Source organism: Salvelinus fontinalis, chromosome 34, assembly GCF_029448725.1.
Source record: "Salvelinus fontinalis isolate EN_2023a chromosome 34, ASM2944872v1, whole genome shotgun sequence".
Lineage (NCBI taxonomy): Eukaryota > Metazoa > Chordata > Actinopteri > Salmoniformes > Salmonidae > Salvelinus > Salvelinus fontinalis.
In genome coordinates, this window is record NC_074698.1 from 11,131,542 (window position 1) to 11,151,773 (window position 20,232).

The following is a 20,232-nucleotide window of genomic DNA, read 5'->3' on the forward strand; positions in this document are numbered from 1 at the left end:
TCATTTTTTGCCCAAAGTTATTTTCCCCTCCTTATTCCCTAAACTAAGGGGCTTGTTATTTTAAAGATACTGTGCCACTGCCACCTCAAACAGTTCCAGCCAGCTGGGGCGGTGCACTAATGATGTGGCCGTGGAAATGGAGCGGCCAGAGGGTCACCCTGTGTCTTATCACTAAGCACAAAACAAGGACAATCCTTTGTTCCCTTCTGCAGATTTAGAGTTAGGATAGCTGACATGATGGAAGACAAACCAGATAAAACATGGAATCAATTAATTGCATATTCATTCAAACACGCTTATTCGCTGTGGAGCAATCTTACTTTTCGAAACCTGGTAACTGGGATGTGGGACTAGGCAGGAGAGGGAGTCCTATACTAGGTTCATCAGCAAATGGAAGAGAGTCACAACCTGTCCTTGATGAGTAGGTGGAGGAGGGAGTACAGGTGCTCCATCTAGCTGCAACTTCAAAGGCCTAAGAGGACCCGTTGACTGGACTGTTGCATCCTCTTTCAATGCTGTGCTTTCATTTCTCATTTCTGACTCTGGGATCCCTGGAGGCCAAGTGCTGCGACAAGCCATTAAAATGTATTCCAATACAGGCACACTCTGAGAAAAACTGTTCTTAAAGGGTTATTCGGCTTTCCCCATTGGAGAACCCTTTTTTGTTCCAGGTAGAACCCTTTTTGGGTTCCATGTAGAACCCTCTGTGGAAAGGCACTGCCAAATTCTCTAAAATGATGTTGGAGGCAGCTTATGGTAGAGAAATGAACATTTAATTCCCTGGCGACAGCTCTGGTGGACATTCCTGCAGTTAGCATGCCATTTGCACGCTCCCTCAAAACTTGACCCATCTATGTCATTGTGTTGTGTGGCAAAATTTTAGAGTGGCCTTTTATTGTCTCCAGCACAAGCTGCACCTGTGTAATGATCATGCTGTTTAATCTGTCACACCTGTCAGGTGGATGGATTATCTTGGCAAAGGAGAAATGCTCACGAACAGGTATGTAAACAAATTTGTTTACAGCTCATGAAACAAGGGACCAACACTTTACATGCTGCGTTGTCGTTCAGTATAATTCCGTCCACATAACTGAAGTCAATTAAAAGTGCCCTTGAATCGCCTTTCCTTCAGCAGATCAATGGATGTGAATAGTCAAATCACAAGATTCCGTTGCGCCTTGGCTTTTCCGCTGGCGCTAAGGGGTTCTATTTGGGATGTATCCATCCCTGTGCCATGAAATGGTACCTGACTGGAGCTTTTTCTTCACTGGCTGTGTGTGGCATAATTGCTGCACGTGGAGAGGCACCTCACCCCAGCAGCCGCGTAATTAATATGTGTGCGCAAAAGAGAACGAGAGAGAGGGAGAGAGCGATGTGTAGTATCTGACAGGGAAGCTAAGGGTTGTTGGTGATGGTGCCTTTCACTTCCTCCATGCTGGTTCATGGGAATTGGGAAGGAGACCCGCTCAAGTTGCCATCGTATTGTTGTTGTGTGCGAAAGAAAAACACATTTTCTTTGCTGACAATATTCACATGTAGTTTATCACTTTATCACAGCCTATTGCAAAAAGTCTGATTACAATATGAAATCTTGGTTTCCTGGCTGAGGGGAATAACATGTAATACATTTAACTCAGGCTGAAGATGATCTACAATCACACTGAATAATGCGGCATACTCACTCTCAAGGCACAGGAGAGACCTTACAGAGGCTTGGGGTCCCGTACACTAGTTAAAAGTCTGTAATAATCTAATTACAAAACCCCACAATGTGTGCATGGATGCCCAGACGGTTGCAGCACAGATGTCCTCAACAGATCACCTCTGAGCAGTGCCCAGGAGGTGGTAACACCCATGCTGTGACTCAGAACCCCTGCGGGGACTCTTGGACAGCATTTGAATAAGTAGGCGAAATAGCCTCCATAATCCAGAGGGAAAAAGCTTTTGATCTGAAAACCTGTCAAAAGCTAGGAAAGAGATAGCCAGTCCTTAGACGGGTGTAGCATGTATCAGCCTATTATGGGATTTGATATCCTGCAGCCTATTCACAACAGTACGCCATACAGCCCACCATCAAATAACGCGGAACCCTAAAAGTCACGCTGGCAGTATTGGTGGCCATCCTTCAAGTGCATTATAGGTTCACAAGGAGGAAGCCAGCTATGGTCTTTTCTGAGCCAAAGTCTGGTTTAGTAGCAGCCCTTCCCATATTAGGTTAGAGACAAAATATCACTCAAAAACTATCTTTTGGTATTTCTTTCATTTATTGTAAGTTTTCTTCCATATTAAGAGATAAAACAGAAAGATAAAATAAGAATAAAAAACAAGCAAACAGATGGAAATTGAACACTAAAGCTTGGTTTAAATAAAGGAATTAGCCCCAATATATGGAACGTACAGTATAATCATGAGACAAGTAAACAACCATTCTAAGAGAATCCTTGCAGCGTAATAGCTGATAAATCAGGTTATTGGTAATTCAGGTAAGGTTCCCACACTTTGTAGAACTGATCTGTTTTAGAATGTAATGTACATGTCAAATATTCCAATGGATCCCATTGAAATAGTATCTTATGCCAACCTTTAAAAGATGGGACCTTGTCAGCAATCCACTGTAAGAGGATGTGTTTCCTCTCTGCGAAGGTAAGGATGTTTTACAACCTTCTCTTACCCACAGAAGTAACATGCCTACTAGGAAACCGGGACCAATTCTAGGTCGACCCCTAGAATTTGTTCAATTTCTTGAAAGACATTAAAACAGTACCTTTGTAATTTTGAAAAGGACCGTACATATCTCTAAATGTCCTCCCACATCTCCTCGTCGAATAGTAACAGACAGTTCATTCTCCTCCACTGGCTTGACCCCTTGTGTGTCAACAGTAAAAAAGGGCCTTAAAGCATCATAAAATGAACTTTCAGACATTTCCTTTGTGTGAAAAAATGCGTTCTTTCAATGACAGACATATCAGGGTTGCCAACCAAGATGGTGCTCTTCAAAATATATCTGACTTGTAGAAAGCGGAAAAAGTCCTGCTTTAGTAGCTGATATTTCTCAACCATCTGCTCCAATGACATTAGAATATTGTCAGCTAATAAATCATTTAGTCTGCCTATGCCCTTATTAAGCCAAAGGTTAAAGCCGACATCCAGCAATCCTGTTACAAAATCAGGGTTGTTAAGAATCGGGGTAAGAGCAGATGTTAGTTTGGACCTTCCCTCAAAACGTTGAACTGAGCTCCATGCTTTGAGTGTATTATGTGTAATTGCAGCTATCTTTTATAGATTTGAAGCTTCTGAAAAATAAAAGATCCTGCAAGGGGTATTTTGAAAAAGAAGTCTCAATATCTAACCAAATAGAGGAGTCATTATTTGTTATCCAGTCAGTAATATGGCTTTAGTGGGCACACCACTTATAAAACCTCATATTGGGCAGATCTAAGTGCCCTATAGAACCTGGCAGCTGCAATATTGCCATCTTAAATCTTGGCTTGCGTTTACTCCATATAAAGGAACTTAACCAGCCATTTAAACATTTTATTACTTTTTGGGAAAATTAGACCGGGATGATTTGGATTGGGTTAAGTAGTCTAGGTAAAAAATTCATTTTCAAGAGGGATATTCTACCTAACCATGAAATCGGAAGAGAATTCCAGCGCTCCAGGTTTGTCCATTGTTGATACAGTCCCAAAATGTTTTGCTTGTCAGCAATCGAGTTTTCAAGATATAGAACTTTCATCAGTGGTGTAAAGTACTTCATAAAAATTATTTAATGTACTACTTAAGTAGTTTTTTTGGGTATCTGTACTTTACTATTTATATTTTTGACAACATTCCTAAACAAAATTTGTACTTACTCCCATACATTGACCCTGACACCCAAAACTACATTTCAAATGCTCAGGCAGGGCAGCATTATGGTCCAATTCATGCACCTATCAATATAACACGTCGTCATCCTCTGATCTGGCAGATTCCCTAAACACAAATACTGCGTTTGTAAATGATCTATGATTGTTGGAGTGTGCCCCTGTCTGTCTGTAAATAAATGTAAAAAATGTGTGCGGTCTGGTTTGCTTAATATAAGGAATTTGATGTATAGCGTTTACTTTTACTCAAGTATGACAATTGTGTACTTTTCCCATCACTGTACTTAAGTACATTTAAAACCAGATACTTTGAGTCTTTTATTCAATTATTATTTTACTGGGTGAATTTCACTTTTATGTGAGTCATTTTCTATTAAGGTATCTTTACTTTTACTCAAGTATGACAATTGAATACTTCTTCCACCACTGACTTTCAAAATACAGAAAGTGTCATAGTATGATGTGTTTTACATGGTATTTTCCTTTTATTAATTAGCCAAGTAGCTAACAGCGTGTGGCTATCGGCTATGCTAAACTGAGTTGGGGGGAAAAAACATCACCCAAGCAGGAAGCTTTTTCTACTGTGTGGGCCAATTAAGCGTTAAGCATTGGGTATAGGAGATTCAAAGTTCACACCAATTCAGATTTCACACATTCTAGCTCATACAGATCAATGCCTGGCATTGGGTCCTGTGTGGCTCAGTCGTCTTCCTGCGGCGATGGTTGTGGGTTTGATTCCCACAGAGCCCAGTATGAAAAATAAAAATGAAAATGTATGCTCTGGATAAATGTAAAATGTAATGGTGTGAGGAAGGTTTGAAGTTTGCATCCTGTAGCACTAATTCCAAAAAGTTTTGGGACACTGTAAAGTCCACGGAGAATAAGAGCACCTCCTCTCAGCTGCCCACTGCACTGAGGATAGGACACATTGTCATCTACGATAATCAATCATTTCAATAAGAATTTTTCTACGGCTGGCCATGCTTTCCACCTGGCTACCCCTACCCCAGCCAACATCTCAGCACCCACTGCAGCAACTTGCCCAAGCCCCCCCCTCTACATTTGCACACCATGTACATAGATTTTTCTATTGTGTTATTGACTGTACGTTTGTTTATGTGTAACTCTGTGTTGTTGTTTTTGTCGCACTGCTTTGCTTTATCTTGGCCAGGTCGCAGTTGTAAATGAGAACTTGTTCTGAACTAGCCTACCTGGTGAAACAAAGGTGAAATAATATACACTGCTCAAAAAAATAAAGGGAACACTAAAATAACACATCCTAGATCTGAATGAATGAAATATTCTTATTAAATACTTTTTTCTTTACATAGTTGAATATGCTGTCAACAAAATCACACAAAAATTATCAATGGAAATCAAATTTATCAAATTTATATTTACTTTAAATTAAAGTGGAAAACCACACTACAGGCTGATCCAACTTTGATGTAATGTCCTTAAAACAAGTCAAAATGAGGCTCAGTAGTGTGTGTGGCCTCCACGTGCCTGTATGACCTCCTTACAACGTCTGGGCATGCTCCTGATGAGGTGGCGGATGGTCTCCTGAGGGATCTCCTCCCAAACCTGGACTAAAGCATCCGCCAACTCCTGGACAGTCTGTGGTGCAACGTGGCGTTGGTGGATGGAGCGAGACATGAAGTACCAGATGTGCTCAATTGGATTCAGGTCTGGGGAACGGGCGGGCCAGTCCATAGCATCAATGCCTTCCTCTTGCAGGAACTGCTGACACACTCCAGCCACATGAGGTCTAGCATTGTCTTGCATTAGGAGGAACCCAGGGCCAACCGCACCAGCATATGGTCTCACAAGGGGTCTGAGGATCTCATCTCGGTACCTAATGGCAGTCAGGCTACCTCTGGCGAGCACATGGAGGGCTGTGCGGCCCCCCAAAGAAATGCCACCCCACACCATGACTGACCCACCGCCAAACCGGTCATGCTGGAGGATGTTGCCAGCGGCAGAACGTTCTCCACTGCGTCTCCAGACTCTGTCACGTCTGTCACGTGCTCAGTGTGAACCTGCTTTCATCTGTGAAGAGCACAGGGCGCCAGTGGCGAATTTGCCAATCTTGGTGTTCTCTGGCAAATGCCAAACGTCCTGCACGGTGTTGGGCTGTAAGCACAACCCCCACCTGTGGACGTCGGGCCCTCATACCACCCTCATGGAGTCTGTTTCTGACCGTTTGAGCAGACACATGCACATTTGTGGCCTGCTGGAGGTCATTTTTCAGGGCTCTGGCAGTGCTCCTCCTGCTACTCCTTGCACAAAGGCAGAGGTAGCGGTCCTGCTGCTGGGTTGTTGCCCTCCTACGGCCTCCTCCACGTCTCCTGATGTACTGGCCTGTCTCCTGGTAGCGCCTCCATGCTCTGGACACTACGCTGACAGACACAGCAAACCTTCTTGCCACAGCTCGCATTGATGTGCCATCCTGGATGAGCTGCACTACCTGAGCCACTTGTGTGGGTTGTAGACTCCGTCTCATGCTACCACTAGAGTGAAAGCACCGCCAGCATTCAAAAGTGACCAAAACATCAGCCAGGAAGCATAGAAACTGAGAAGTGGTCTGTGGTCACCACCTGCAGAACCACTCTTTTATTGGTGGTGTCTTGCTAATTGCCTATAATTTCCACCTGTTGTCTATTCCATATGCACAACAGCATGTGAAATTTATTGTCAATCAGTGTTGCTTCCTAAGTGGACAGTTTGATTTCACAGAATTGTGATTGACTTGGAGTTACATTGTGTTGTTTAAGTGTTCCCTTTATTTTTTTGAGCAGCGTATATATATATATATATATATATATATATATATATATATATATATATATATATTTGTGAGTACATTTCCATGTCACTCAATATTACATCCCATTGGGGGGTGGAACCTCTGATCCCCTGAGTGACAGCCATTCAGAGTGATTGTAGATCGTCTTCAGTCTGACCCTCATGACCAGCTTCATTCCCAGGGGTCTATGCTATGATGTGTAAATTGAACTATTGAACCAATCGATAGACAGTTTGAAACATGTTTTAGCGAGACCTAGGAGTTGTTTCAAACATGCTTCTGATTCTTGCCTCTCCTTTCGCACCACACAATTGTTGTCAATTAATCAATCATATTTATTTATAAAGCCCTTTTTACATCAGCAGATGTCACAAAGTGCTTATACAGAAACCCAGCCTAAAAGCCCAAACAAATGCCGATGTAGAAGCAGAGTGGCTAGGAAAAATTCCCTAGAAAGGCAGGAATCTGGGAAGAAACCTAGAGAGGAACCAGGCTCTGAGGGATGGCCAGTCCTCTTTTGGCTGTGCCGGTTGGAGATTATAACGTACATTGCCATTAAGGTCAGATTATCTGGTGTACCTGAAAGATATATTTTTATTCCATATATAGTGTGCACATCGCTGAGCCTACCTTGTGTCATGCTATTTGCGTGATACATTTCGAAAACCCTTTTTTCCCTGCCTGACTCATTGTTCGGTTATGAGGGAACAAACTCACAGTCAATTATATTTCTCCCAATGCTTTTAATGAATGTCTTCAGTATAACTCTGCAGGATCTCACCTCTTCTCAGTAGTCTCAGTACAAGGAGCAAGCTTGAGAAATGTCAAGCCTGTAAGTTCACCATGTTACATCACCATGTTAGACCTTAATACTAATACCATAAATGCCTATTTATATCATGAGTTTTGTAAGCTTTTACCAGAATTTGTATATTTTGGATCTGGTTGGGAGGCAGACAGTTCCACCTCAATACCTGTTGTCATGTTATAGCCTATTATTTAGAATTTCCATCATTCACAGAAGGGATCATCAACTATATTAAGTCGTGGTTCGATTTGTTTCTTGATCGGATGGTCGGGGGGCCGGAACATAATTATAAATAATTTGTAGACCGCAAATTGACCCCAAGAAGTCCAAACAGATACAATATTTGACTAAAACAATCATTTCAAACTTTGCTTACATCTGTGTACAGTTACATGTTTCTCTGTATTATGCGTGGGAATACTTGGGAACAGATTTCCAAAATTGAAATCACTTGGAGTTGGTTTCCTGGTGTTTTACAGTCTTTTATGTCTAATAATAAAACTTACAGGCCAAATCTGGCCCGTTTACAGGTTGCCAACTGACTTTTACTCCCGAGGTGCTGACTTGCTGCACCCTTGACAACTACTGTGATTATTATTATTTGACCATGCTGGTCATTTATGAACATTTGAACATCTTGGCCATGTTCTGTTATAATCTCCACCCGGCACAGCCAGAAGAGGACTGGCCACCCCTCATAGCCTGGTTCCTCTCTAGGTTTCTTCCTAGGTTTTGGCCTTTCTAGGGAGTTTTTCCTAGCCACCGTGCTTCTACACCTGCATTGCTTGCTGTTTGGGATTTCAGGCTGGGTTTCTGTACAGTACTTTGAGATATCAGCTGATGTAAGAGGGCTATATAAATAAATTTGATTTGATAACGTTTGACTTTAGGTATCTATTCCATCAACTGTTCCCTGTACCAAATAAACAATAACCTGTTGTGTTAATGCTGGTGTAGTTGGCTGAACACAAATATCCTTTATTATTGTATCATTTTGAAGCTATAGCAGATGATTATGACAGAAGACACAGGTAGAGCTAGCTAAATGTGACAGGTGGATCTACCCTCTTCTTCACAGAGCGTATTTCTTACATCCCTCCGCAACAGCCCGAGGCGGGGAAAGTGTGCCTTCACTTCCTGTGACTATATATGGAGACCACCGGTATAGCATGAGTGAAGAAGAAAACATCTCCGGGAAAAATGAGAGCGTTTGTCTGTGATCAAATAAAATAAATTAACGTTTATTGCGGCCGATGACTATCTCCTATCTTAAAGAGACAAACACGTATTTTCCGTCGATTTTGTTGTGCTAAAACAGGAACTCAGAGACGCAAGCAAAAACATACGCACATCGCAACTGTGAATGAGAAAGCTACAGGTGAGCATTATTTTTCTTTATCCACAGCATTTCAACTTTATTTAGTTGCGCGTCTACCATCTCTATTCCATGTCTGTTTTAAAGATGAAAAGAGCACTTTGCATTATTGATTGTGTTCTGTTTCAATATGTGAACATTTTGGAGGGGACATTTCATTGCTTTCATACCTGTTGATTTTAATTGTAACCAACTTGCGTGCATAATCAACGAATATTTTAATAAGTTGACAGATACATATTTTATGCCATGGTAAATATTATGTGTATGAATGTCGTTTTGTTGTCACTTAGCTGCTTGTCCCCGTTTAAGTTTATTATTCTATGAAAAAGTTGTTTATCCATCCCCTCAGAATCCAGTAATATTAATTTCGGTTTTAAAAATAAATCCTAGTTATTCATGATGCTTTTGGTTGATCTGTTGGTTGGTTATTGACCAGAAAAAAAGTACGAACAGGTGATTTCATTTCCTCAACACGATGTTGGGTAATGGTACGCACAAATATATTATTCAGTCGTTTTGTTGTAGGCTATAATTAGTCGACTATCTTTCAGAGGATCTTGTGTTCTCTAACATGCACTCTGCATGTGATCTTTCAAAGGATTTCATCCTATTGTTCCATCTTAGTTGTTCATGTCAATGATACGTTTAGAAAAGCTGCAACCTGTTCCCTGCATTGGTCAAGGCAACCCAACCTTGCTGAACTGAAACTCTTATTTGGTATGTAGAAATCATTTAAGAAACAGACAGGCAGTGATACACACACTTTTTTTTTTAAATACACAAGTATGTATATCAATTATTATTTTCACTTAAAGGCTAGATGTGTGAATTGATAATAACTGCATAGTTACACTTCTAGTGCTCTCAACAAATCTCCATTACTGTACAATCAGAATCCTTTGTAGAGCATACTTTTCCCCAATCATCCAGTCCTGCTAAATTGTCATGAAGCATAGTTTTCTGCATGAGGGATGTATTCGCCAAGAGAACCTTTCTTATGTATATATCATGCAGTTGTCTTGGAAACTGACTAACCTGATGTAGGGATGGTTGGTGTGTTTGTTATAGCAATCACTCCTGGTAACCTCCCTTTTAACTTTTAACAATACTTCTGAAAGTACCGATGGTCTCTCTCCAATAATTGTGCGATATTGGCCCTCATTTGTGAATTTCAATGAAGAGGGTTGATGCATAATCAGTCTGGTCTTTGTGGCAATACACTCTGCACTCAGACGATTTGCATGTACCAGAGAGGTGAATGGCTGTTATGCAGATTGCAGGAATATGATTTCCTTTTTTAATGAAGCTCTTTAGAGGTTAACAAAAACAAGCGGGGTCCTAAGTGTTCACTTAGAAGGAGCTCGTTAAGTATCTTAAAGAGACAAATAACTCAGACAGGTGTTGTTGTATTTCCACTGCACCTAGAAAGAATTCACTTAGAGTTTTAATAATGAATTACATTTCATCATCATGTACCAAGTGTATGCATTCAGTGAAGAAAATATTATTTACTCCACTGAATTTTGCCTCTCCTATATGAGTAGCCTCATAGCCTGTAATTAATCCTGCATCATATTACACTAATCAAAATAATTTAACAAAATGTGCCTCTGGACACACATCGTAATGTCCCAGAAGACAGAAAACGCTGAATCCGATTTTCTTTTACCATTTTGTTTCACATAATTCTTAGAAGTCCCCCTTGAGTTCTCTTGAGAAAATAGGTCTCTCAGTCTTATACAAAGAGAACAAATACAGAATAGTCATGTTATGTCTGCACACTGCATTTACAGTGCTGCATTGAGAGTAACATTAGCACACAGTTTGACAGTGCTGTTATTTTTGGGTTATGCCTAATGTATTGTGACATGTGATTGTTTGATTGCTTGGTTCTGTAACGGTCACTTCAGTTTGAGATGTGAAAAACACGGTTGATTAGAAATCGCTGTCGCGGAGACATCATTCTAAACACAACAGTCACTTGAATGGTTGTTCCCACATCTATGGCTATAAAAGAAAATTATATTCTCTAATTGATTGACAGTTTAAATCTGTCTGTGTGGTACAGTTTCTTCGCTCAGAGCTTTGAGAAAGCCTCCTGTTGCAGGTTAGAGGCTACTTGATTCTAGAGTCTAGCCCTATGAGTCACTCTCTCAGCACTACTGGTGCTATAAAAACACTGGCTAACCCTGTCTATTCCCCGCACCCCTCTCTCTCTCTCCTTAAACATCCAAAGAGCAACTTGTGAAAAGGTTGAGTGAGAGGGTAACTTCATTTTAATGTGTCCGTATGTCAATTTGCCCCTTATAGTAGGCCTACTTATGACTATGAGTCTAAGGATCCAGGCCATATTATGTTGGTTGAAGGGTTCCCTGGTCCTTTTTTCTAAAGAGAGACGAACACGCTGTGAATCATTCATTTGTCACTTCACACAGGATCATGGTTTTGTAAAGGATCGAGCTCATAAGCATTTACCCTCACTATCATGCAACCTTTCATATAGTATAGTATATCCTGTCATAGTCACCATGGTTGATATTGTGTTGTGTTTGAGGTTGTGTTTGTGTTTGTATTGAGAGTTGAGTTGAGTAGACTAGAGAGGAGACCTTCCTTATCTACATAACATAACCAGTCTGCATTGTTTTACATATCATGTAATGCATTGCATGTACCCAGTGTATTCAGAGAATAGTCCTAAAAGTGAATTCTCATTGAATAGAGAAGTGTTGCTCCCTGCGGTATGCCCTTGTTCATGTGGCTCTCTAAGTAGTTTCTGCTGTGTTGCCAGGTTGTGGCTTTGTATAGCCTAACTAGCACAGAAAGACTTTACCCATGCTGTAAAACAGCTCCCGGACTCTTTCCCACCAACACTGACGAATATTCACTGCCTATCGATCTCAGATGCAAAGTGTCAGTCTTATGTCAATCCTGAATTGAGCGCCCGCTGATCACCCGGACAGATTGGCTCATTGGCTGTGCAGGGGCTGCTGAGAATAAGCTGCTACTGTGGAACCTCTGATTGTCATCCGGTGGTTCTGTCAAAGCCTGGAGGGGATCAGAGCCCGTATCTATCTAGACATGCACACAGATCCCAATGATACTGTAGCTACGTCTCCCCATTCTGTGTGAGGAATTTTCTCTCCATGTTCAACAAGAGCCTTAAAGGCTTGATGTGGAGCTCCCAGCCCAACACCTTCTGTCTGCCATGTCACAATGCCCAGAACTCTAGTATGGTTGTTATGTTTGTGTTGGACATAAGTGAGCCCTTGTCAAATCAATAAGGTCCTTTTCCCCCCTGATTATCTGTAGATGAGCCGTTCACACAGGTTTCAGTCTGTGGGCCCGAGTGACCACTTGCTTGGCCCACACACAAAGGATTCATCAATTCAAATAGATAGTTGTTAATTGTGTTTGTTCCATAATGATGTTGTTTTTGTGTGTCTTTGAATGTAATTACATTTTGAAGAAGCAGAAGGTCAACATGTGGATATCTTTATTATTTAATTATCATTTTGCAGAATGTCCATTTGATTGCCAGTCGTTAATGGAAAGAATTCTTGACATTTCAGTGGTTTGTAGAGCATCCTGAACATACGTAACATAATAAATAATATAATGAATGACTTCCAGTCTATGCCACAAAACCACAATAATATTGAGAAATGACAACTGTGGAAAATACAATTGGATTAGAGAAAAACGCACGCACACACACACACACACACACACACACACACACACACACACACACACACACACACACACACACACACACACACACACACACACACACACACACACACACACACACACACACACACACACACACACACACACACACACACACACACACACAGTAGGCCATATACAGTACAGTCCATGCACATAATCAAGTAGATCTCCCATAGGACCAACGAGATCATTTAAGCAATCTGTATTCTGAGGGACTGGCAGAACTGTCACCAAACATGTCTAAATAGATAACACTTGTGAACTAATTGATAACAACGGCATTCAAATTACATTTAATAAAAATGCCTGCCCTCTATTTTGAATAAGATATCATGGCAGAATCTGTTCACTCAATCCGGAAGAAATGAGATCAAGAAAGCTTGCTGTGAGACTCCAGGGTCCCACTGATGGATACACTTTACAGCAGCAGTCTAGGCTGGCTGATGTCATTTGATAGATACCAGTAGGTTAACCAATCTATAAGGATGATAATGACATCAGCGGCAGGATGAGTCCCCAGCGACTGAATGGGAGAATTTTTTATAGATATGAGTCATAAATCCATTTTTATCTCCATCACAATTGGCTTTGGAAAGAACTGTGTCATTCTGGCTCCCTGGGAGTCTGATGATGGGGCATTTGCAGTCCTTTAGCCTCCCTGAATACGGAGATGAGGAGATGAGAATCCAGGTGGGATCGGGACCCACTTTTGCCTCATTGGTGCTGTGGTGTGTTAAGCTAGCCTGGCCAGGGGAAGACTGATTTAATAACATCAAGTGATTATTTATGCAGCCTGCCTCGGTAGAATGTCTACCTGGATTTACTAACCCCTTTCTCTCCCTCCACCGTTACCATAGAGACCCCTCTATCCCCTAACAGCAGGAGCCTTTCCCTGCCGGGTTTCGCTGGCTTCTCACAGGAGAAATACAGTGTTGAGCAACGCCGTCAGTCCCTGTTAAGGTTCGGGCACCTGTGATGTGTGTGTGTGTGTGTGTGTGTGTGTGCGTGTGTGTGTGTGTGTGTGTGTGTGTGTGTGTGTGTGTGTGTGTGTGTGTCTCTGTGTATGTATGTGCCGGTGTGTTTTGCATGTGACAGATATTCACTTGGCTGTTAGTGTTTCCTTGGCACATTGACTCGTTTTTGTCACTGGGACTTGATGACTGAGACAGAGTGACATCCAGTTGGGAGGCCAGCCACGTCTAATTGAAATGAGCTGCTCACCTGGGAGAAGGCTTCTCCCTGACTGTGATACTTTGCTCACTATCACCAGTCAGAGCTGCAAGTGTATACCTAACAGACAAGTATTGGATCTGAGACACAAGCAGCTATCTGGTGTTAGTAGTTTGCTCGGTTAACACAGCATCAGGTGTCTATGACCTTGGGGAAACATGAAACGTTGCACACAGATGACCAATATATAACAAATCTCTCTCACAAAAGCCTCCCCTGAGAAATGAAAACAGTCATTCTTATCATGTGGGTTTAACTATGCTGTCACTGTATAGGAAACAGTGGCATGAGATTTAAACCCACTTCATTCATAGGCAGTAACTCTTTTGACCCATATCCAAGGGGCACTGCAATCCAGAACCTTCCTCACTGGTGGCGTCATAGACATATGAATACCTACATTGATGATACTGTTGACATTCTAACTAAAAGTACGAGGCAAGCGCACTATCTGTCTCGACCAGTTACATTGAGTTAGTTCCTATTACAAATATACTGTCTAGCTAGCTGTTATTTAATGTGTCACTTTCACTGTTTTGAGAGAAGGCAGAACACAGAGCTGCCAGTCTGTCTCTCTTCCTCTTCCCTCAGAGACGTGACAAATTTTTTTTTTTTGCTGTCAGCTGATGAAAATAATGAATATCTGTCCCCTGAAAAAACTTGGCCATCAATCAAACCCTCTCTCTTGTATCCATGTAATTTCTTGTCTTTTAGTGCATTTTAGTTTTTCCTCTACCTCTGCATTGTACTGTTGCTTCGTCTACTGGTGTCAGCCACCATACAAGCTGGCAGAGGCTGGAGAGTGACTCATACTCACTTAGGTGGAACCTAACGATGGACTTGTTCTTTAGAAGTCTCACATCGTATCACAGTTTAACTAGGACCCTAAAGAACAAAGTCAGGGATGAATTAGACGTCTGTGGTGATGATACTTCTATCTTAGCAGCACTTCTCTCTGATACAGTAGATGGGGGTCGGTGCAGGAGGATTTGAGAGAGCATTGCTTTAATGAGAGTTACAGGTAGGCTTGTCACAACAGTGGCCAACCAGCAAGTCTATGATGAAATCAACCAGCATACGATATCAGTCAGCCTTGGACAGAAATAGCACGTACCTTCTGCCATGGGTTGAGCATAATTGAGTTAAGAGGGTGTGATTACTGTGATTAGCCCTGTGTTTATGTAGCCAAAGGGAAGCTCCTCAAGTGGATATATCACATCTGTGGTAGATACTGTATATCCAACTATAGTTCAAATAAACACTGGGACAAACAATTGCAAGGATTTTCAGACATTTTCTGAACATTGTTGTACAACCTGACACTTGTTTTAGGCTCATGTTCATGTGAATTATTCTCCTTGTGACCCCAGGTAGTGAATGAGCATGACGACGTTGCTGGACCTGAAGAGCAGTGTTCTGAGGCAGGTGCAGAGGAGCCAGTCTCTGAGGGGGAGGAGGGAGCCAGCAGCCAGCAGCATCCCCGTCACACGCTGCCCTGACCAGTTACCTTACGGGTGAGTCTCACACACTGCCCTGTCCAGCTACCTCACGGGTGAGTCTCACACACTGCCCTGACCAGTTACCTCACGGGTGAGTCTCATACACTGCCCTGACCAACTATCTCACGGGTGAGTCTCACACACTGCCCTGACCAGTTACCTCACAGGTGAGTCTCACACACTGCCCTGACCAGTTACCTCACGGGTGAGTCTCACACACTGCCCTGACCAGTTACCTCACATGTGAGTCTCATACACTGCCCTGACCAACTATCTCACGGGTGAGTCTCACACACTGCCCTGACCAACTACCTCACAGGTGAGGCTCACACACTGCCCTCACCTGCTACCTCACGGGTGTGTATCACACACTGCCCTGACCAGTTACCTCACATGTGAGTCTCATACACTGCCCTGACCAACTATCTCACGGGTGAGTCTCACACACTGCCCTGACCAACTACCTCACAGGTGAGGCTCACACACTGCCCTCACCTGCTACCTCACGGGTGTGTCTCACACACTGCCCTGACCAGTTACCTCACGGGTGAGTCTCATACACTGCCCTGACCAGCTACCTCACGGGTGAGGCTCAATGGCACACAGAATCAACAGCAGTTATAATCGCACACATGCATGGTAACACGGATATTCACACACTCACTCACTCACTCACTCAGGTAATAATAATAATATAGCACTTTTCATTACAACATAGAATGTCAAAGTGCTTGCAAAGAAACTAATTATAAAAAAATGGAAACCGAAAGCTGTCTCTAGTCAGCCTTATAGGCAGTTTGAAAAGGCAGTCAGTCTCTGGTGTGATTTGAGTGGAGAGAGGGGTATTGGTGGTTAGCCAGGGAGAAAGTCAGTCTGACAGATACAGCAGCTACACACACACACAAGCATTCAGACTGGATGAAGGAAAGGTTCCTCTGTCTCTGAGAAGAAGGCCTAGTCTGGTGCTGGGGACTATAAATATTCTGGACAAACCCAATATGTTTAATGTGTCCCTCTCCTCTACTCCAGAGATGGGACCTGTTTCTAAAATACCTCGATCAGGCTGGTCTTCCCCAAGGAGACATCAAACATCCCAAAATACCAACAGCTACATGCACAGTCAGACACTCAGTGAACGGGGAACATTGCTTTTGGGGGGAACAACACTTAGAAATACTTAAATGGTCTATCATTTATCTTTAATATATAACTCTAGAACTTTTCAGAACTTTTATCGAAAAAGAACGAACCAAATTAATCCAATACGTATCAACAGAATTTTCTTGTTATTGATTAACACATTTATTTGATTGATTAACCCCAAACTGAGATGGTTGTGATGAGCTGTCATCCTAAGAATATTGACAGATGAATTGTCCACAGCAGAATTGACAGGCGCAGGTGAATAAATCAATTGTTTTTCCATTCATCCTTTGGAGCGAGTCTTCTGTTTTGATTCCTCTTCAGCTGAATGTCAAAGCCATAAGTAATGGGCATGTGAACCTTGAGGTTTCTATAGCAACCCAACAACGTCTGTTTGTTACAGCCTGCTCCTAAAATATGAACAGCTAGATTGTTAATGACGGCGCCAATTTTATTTGCGAGGGAGAAAAACACCTGTGATGCTCTGAGCAGAACCTTTTGTAATTATTACTTTGATCTGTTGAATTATTAAACACGGGCTCTTTAAAAGACTTGAGGAGCTACAGCGACCCAACACAATTGATACACAGGGGAGATTGGGGTGGGTTGTCTCAGGGGTGGGTTGTCTCAGGGGTGGGTTGTTTCAGGGGTGGGTTGTCTCAGGGGTGGGTTGTCTCAGGGGTGGGTTGTCTCAGGGGTGGGTTGTCTCAGGGGTGGGTTGTCTCAGGGGTGGGTTGTATCAGGGGTTGATTGAATCATGAGTTGGTTGTCACAGTGCTAATTACTCCCAATTTAAATGGCTAATTACTCCCAATCTAATATTTTTAAGGGTAAAGTGTGAATTTTATAAAATAACTCATCCACCCACCTGGTCAATTTATGTCAGCATAACGAAACATTGAGGTGAGGAGAATGTGTGTGTTTTTCCTAGGTAAAATCAAAACTTATATATATTGGTGCTTTCTTTGTAAATGTTTCTAGGTCAAGCCATGTGGTAACTAGCATCTTAACTTGTTTTTACATGTAAGAGTCTATCTGGGAAGAACACCTTTTTATATACAGACGCTGTTGAGTGGAACAAACTACCCCAGCAACTCAAAGCCATGTCGACCATAACGTTATTTTAAAAAAATGTCAAAAGTTGGCTAATGATCGACTAATAGAAAACATGATGTCTGTATGCAATGCTCTAGGGCTAGGCTATGACAATGTCATCCTGTCTTTTGTTTTGTTATGTGTTATATGTGTTATGTGTAGGCCTACTATGTCTGTTTGTAAATGTTTGAACCATTTATTTAAGAGGACCACAATGGAGAAAAAAAATCAAACATTTTTGTGTCATCCTTGAAGATAGATAGATAGATAGATAGATAGATAGATAGATAGATAGATAGATAGATAGTAAATGCACTATCTATCTATCTATCTATCTATCTATCTATCTATCGACCTACAGTGCATTCGGAAAGTATTCAGACCCCTTGACTTTTTTCACATTTTGTTACGTTACAGCGTTAATCTAAAATAGATTAAATACAATTTGTTCCTCATCAATCTACACACAATACCCCATAATGATAAAGCAAAACCGTTTTTTAGACATTTTTGTTAATTTATTTAAAAAAAAGAAAAACAGAAATACCTTATTTACATAAGTATTCAGACCCTTTGCTATGAGACTCGAAATTGAGCTCAGGTGCATCCTGTTTCCATTGATCATCCTTGAGATGTTTCTGCAACTTGATTGGAGTCCACCTGTGGTAAATTCAATTGATTGGGCATGATTTGGAAAGGCACACACCTGTCTATATAAGGTCCCACAGTTGACAGTGCATGTCAGAGCATAAATCAAGCCATGAGGTTGAAGGAATTGTCCGTAGAGGTCCGAGACAGGATTATGTCGAGGCACAGATCTGGGGAAAGGTACCAAAAAATGGCTGCAGGATTGAAGGTCCCCAAGAACAAAGTGGCCTCCATCATTATTAAATGGAAGAAGTTTGGAACCATTGAGACTCTTCCTAGAGCTTGCCAAACTGAGCAATCGGGGGAGAAGGGCCTTGGTCAGGGAGGTGACCAATAACCCAATGGTCATTCTGACAGAGCTCTAGAGTTCCTCTGTGGAGATGTGAGAACCTTCCAGAAGGATAACCATCTCTGCAGCACTCCACCAATCAGGCCTTTATGGTAGAGTGGTCAGACTGAAGCCACTCCTCAGTAAAAGGCACATGACAGCCCGCTTGGAGTTTGCCAAAAGGCACCTAAAGACTCTCAGACCATGAGAAACAAGATTCTCTGATCTGATGAAACCAAGATTGAACTCTTTGACCTGAATGCCAAGCATCATGCCTGGAAGAAACCTGGCACAATCCCTACGGTGAAGCATGGTGGTGGCAGCATCATGCTGTGGGGATGTTTTTCAGCGTCAGGGACTGGGGGACTAGTCAGGATCGAGGGAAAAGATAAACAGTGCAAAGTACAGACATCCTTGATGAAAACCTGCTCCAGAGCGCTCAGGACCTCAGACTGGGGCGAAGGTTCACCTTCCAACAGGACAACAACCCTGAGCACACAGCCAAGACAATGCAGGAGTGGCTTTGGGACAAGTCTCTGAATGTCCTTGAGTGGCCCAGCCAGAGCCCCTGTAAATATGATCTTTCAGTTTTTTTTATTTTTAATAAATTAGCAACAATTTCTACATTTCTGTTTTTGCTTTGTCATTATTGGGTATTGTGTATAGATTGTTTTTCCCCCGCATCAATGTAATCAATTATAGAATATAGTTGTTACGTAACAAAATGTGAAAAAAGTCTGTCTGATTTACATGGGGGGGGGGGGCTGGTTGTCACTATCAGATCCATTATAATACATCCCAAGCTCTTGTGCTTTTTGTTGTGCTTTTAGCTTCCTTCGTTGCCTCTCTTTCACAAATATATTTTCTGTGTCACACCCACATATGCACACATGCATGTGCAAACACACGCATACACACACACATACATTTACTTAATGTCATATGGTATTCTCACGGCATATAAATCTTAATTTTGTTCTGAATATTGTTAATTCAAAGACAGACTTTGCTATTTATAAGACTCGACTCTGTGTCCTATATAGCTTCATTTCCTGTCACTAAAGGAATGAGCTAGTAGCGAACAACCAAACTCGTACTGTGACATCCAACCCAGTGTTGGGGCTGAGTGTGTTTGATGGCTTAACTCCATATTGGAATAAGATTTTTAAAAAGGCTCCCCATTTCAACCCAAGACATTGTAAAGGCATCCGCATGCTTCCCATCCGAAACAGTTGGGAACAGTTTGTTTATATATTATGACAACATTTTGTGAAGTTTGTTCATTTGGTAATCTGCACGTTTTTTTTTGGGCTGTTCGTGCACACAAAAATGTCTCTCGAGGCAAGCCGAAGTCGGTAGCCTAAGTCAACATCCCTTTGTCAGCGATTGGTCAACAGTAGGGATTCTTCAATTAAGTGTTTGTCATTCAATGAGAGACGACTCGTTTTCATGCTAATTGTTTCACTTGAGAAATACTGCACCAAACGTCTTAGATCTAAAATCTCAACAAAAATGTATGACACATTTCATGAGTGAGTTTGAGGAAGTGTATACTGGTTATGGCATCTCAAGATGAACAAACAGTACTATTGCCACTTTTTTTCAAGCAAAGGTCTTTTAAGGGAGTATGCAAGCACACTCGTTCGGTTCGACCGAGGCATGCTGACACCTTAACAGTAGTGGTGCTGAGAAATACACA

General features: G+C 41.9%; 1 protein-coding gene across 1 annotated transcript in view; it reads left to right on the forward strand.

The window, feature by feature from the left end:
• The first annotated feature begins 8,558 nt into the window (after positions 1–8,558).
• The window catches only part of LOC129833085 (BAI1-associated protein 3-like), a 36,686-nt gene continuing 25,012 nt past the window's right edge, over positions 8,559–20,232 (forward strand). Inside the window, exons 1-2 of the mRNA XM_055897375.1 lie at positions 8,559–8,858; positions 15,191–15,334. Of these exons, the coding sequence (XP_055753350.1) occupies positions 15,198–15,334 (137 nt within the window). The 5' untranslated portion in view covers positions 8,559–8,858; positions 15,191–15,197. The remainder of the gene's footprint in view (positions 8,859–15,190; positions 15,335–20,232) is intronic.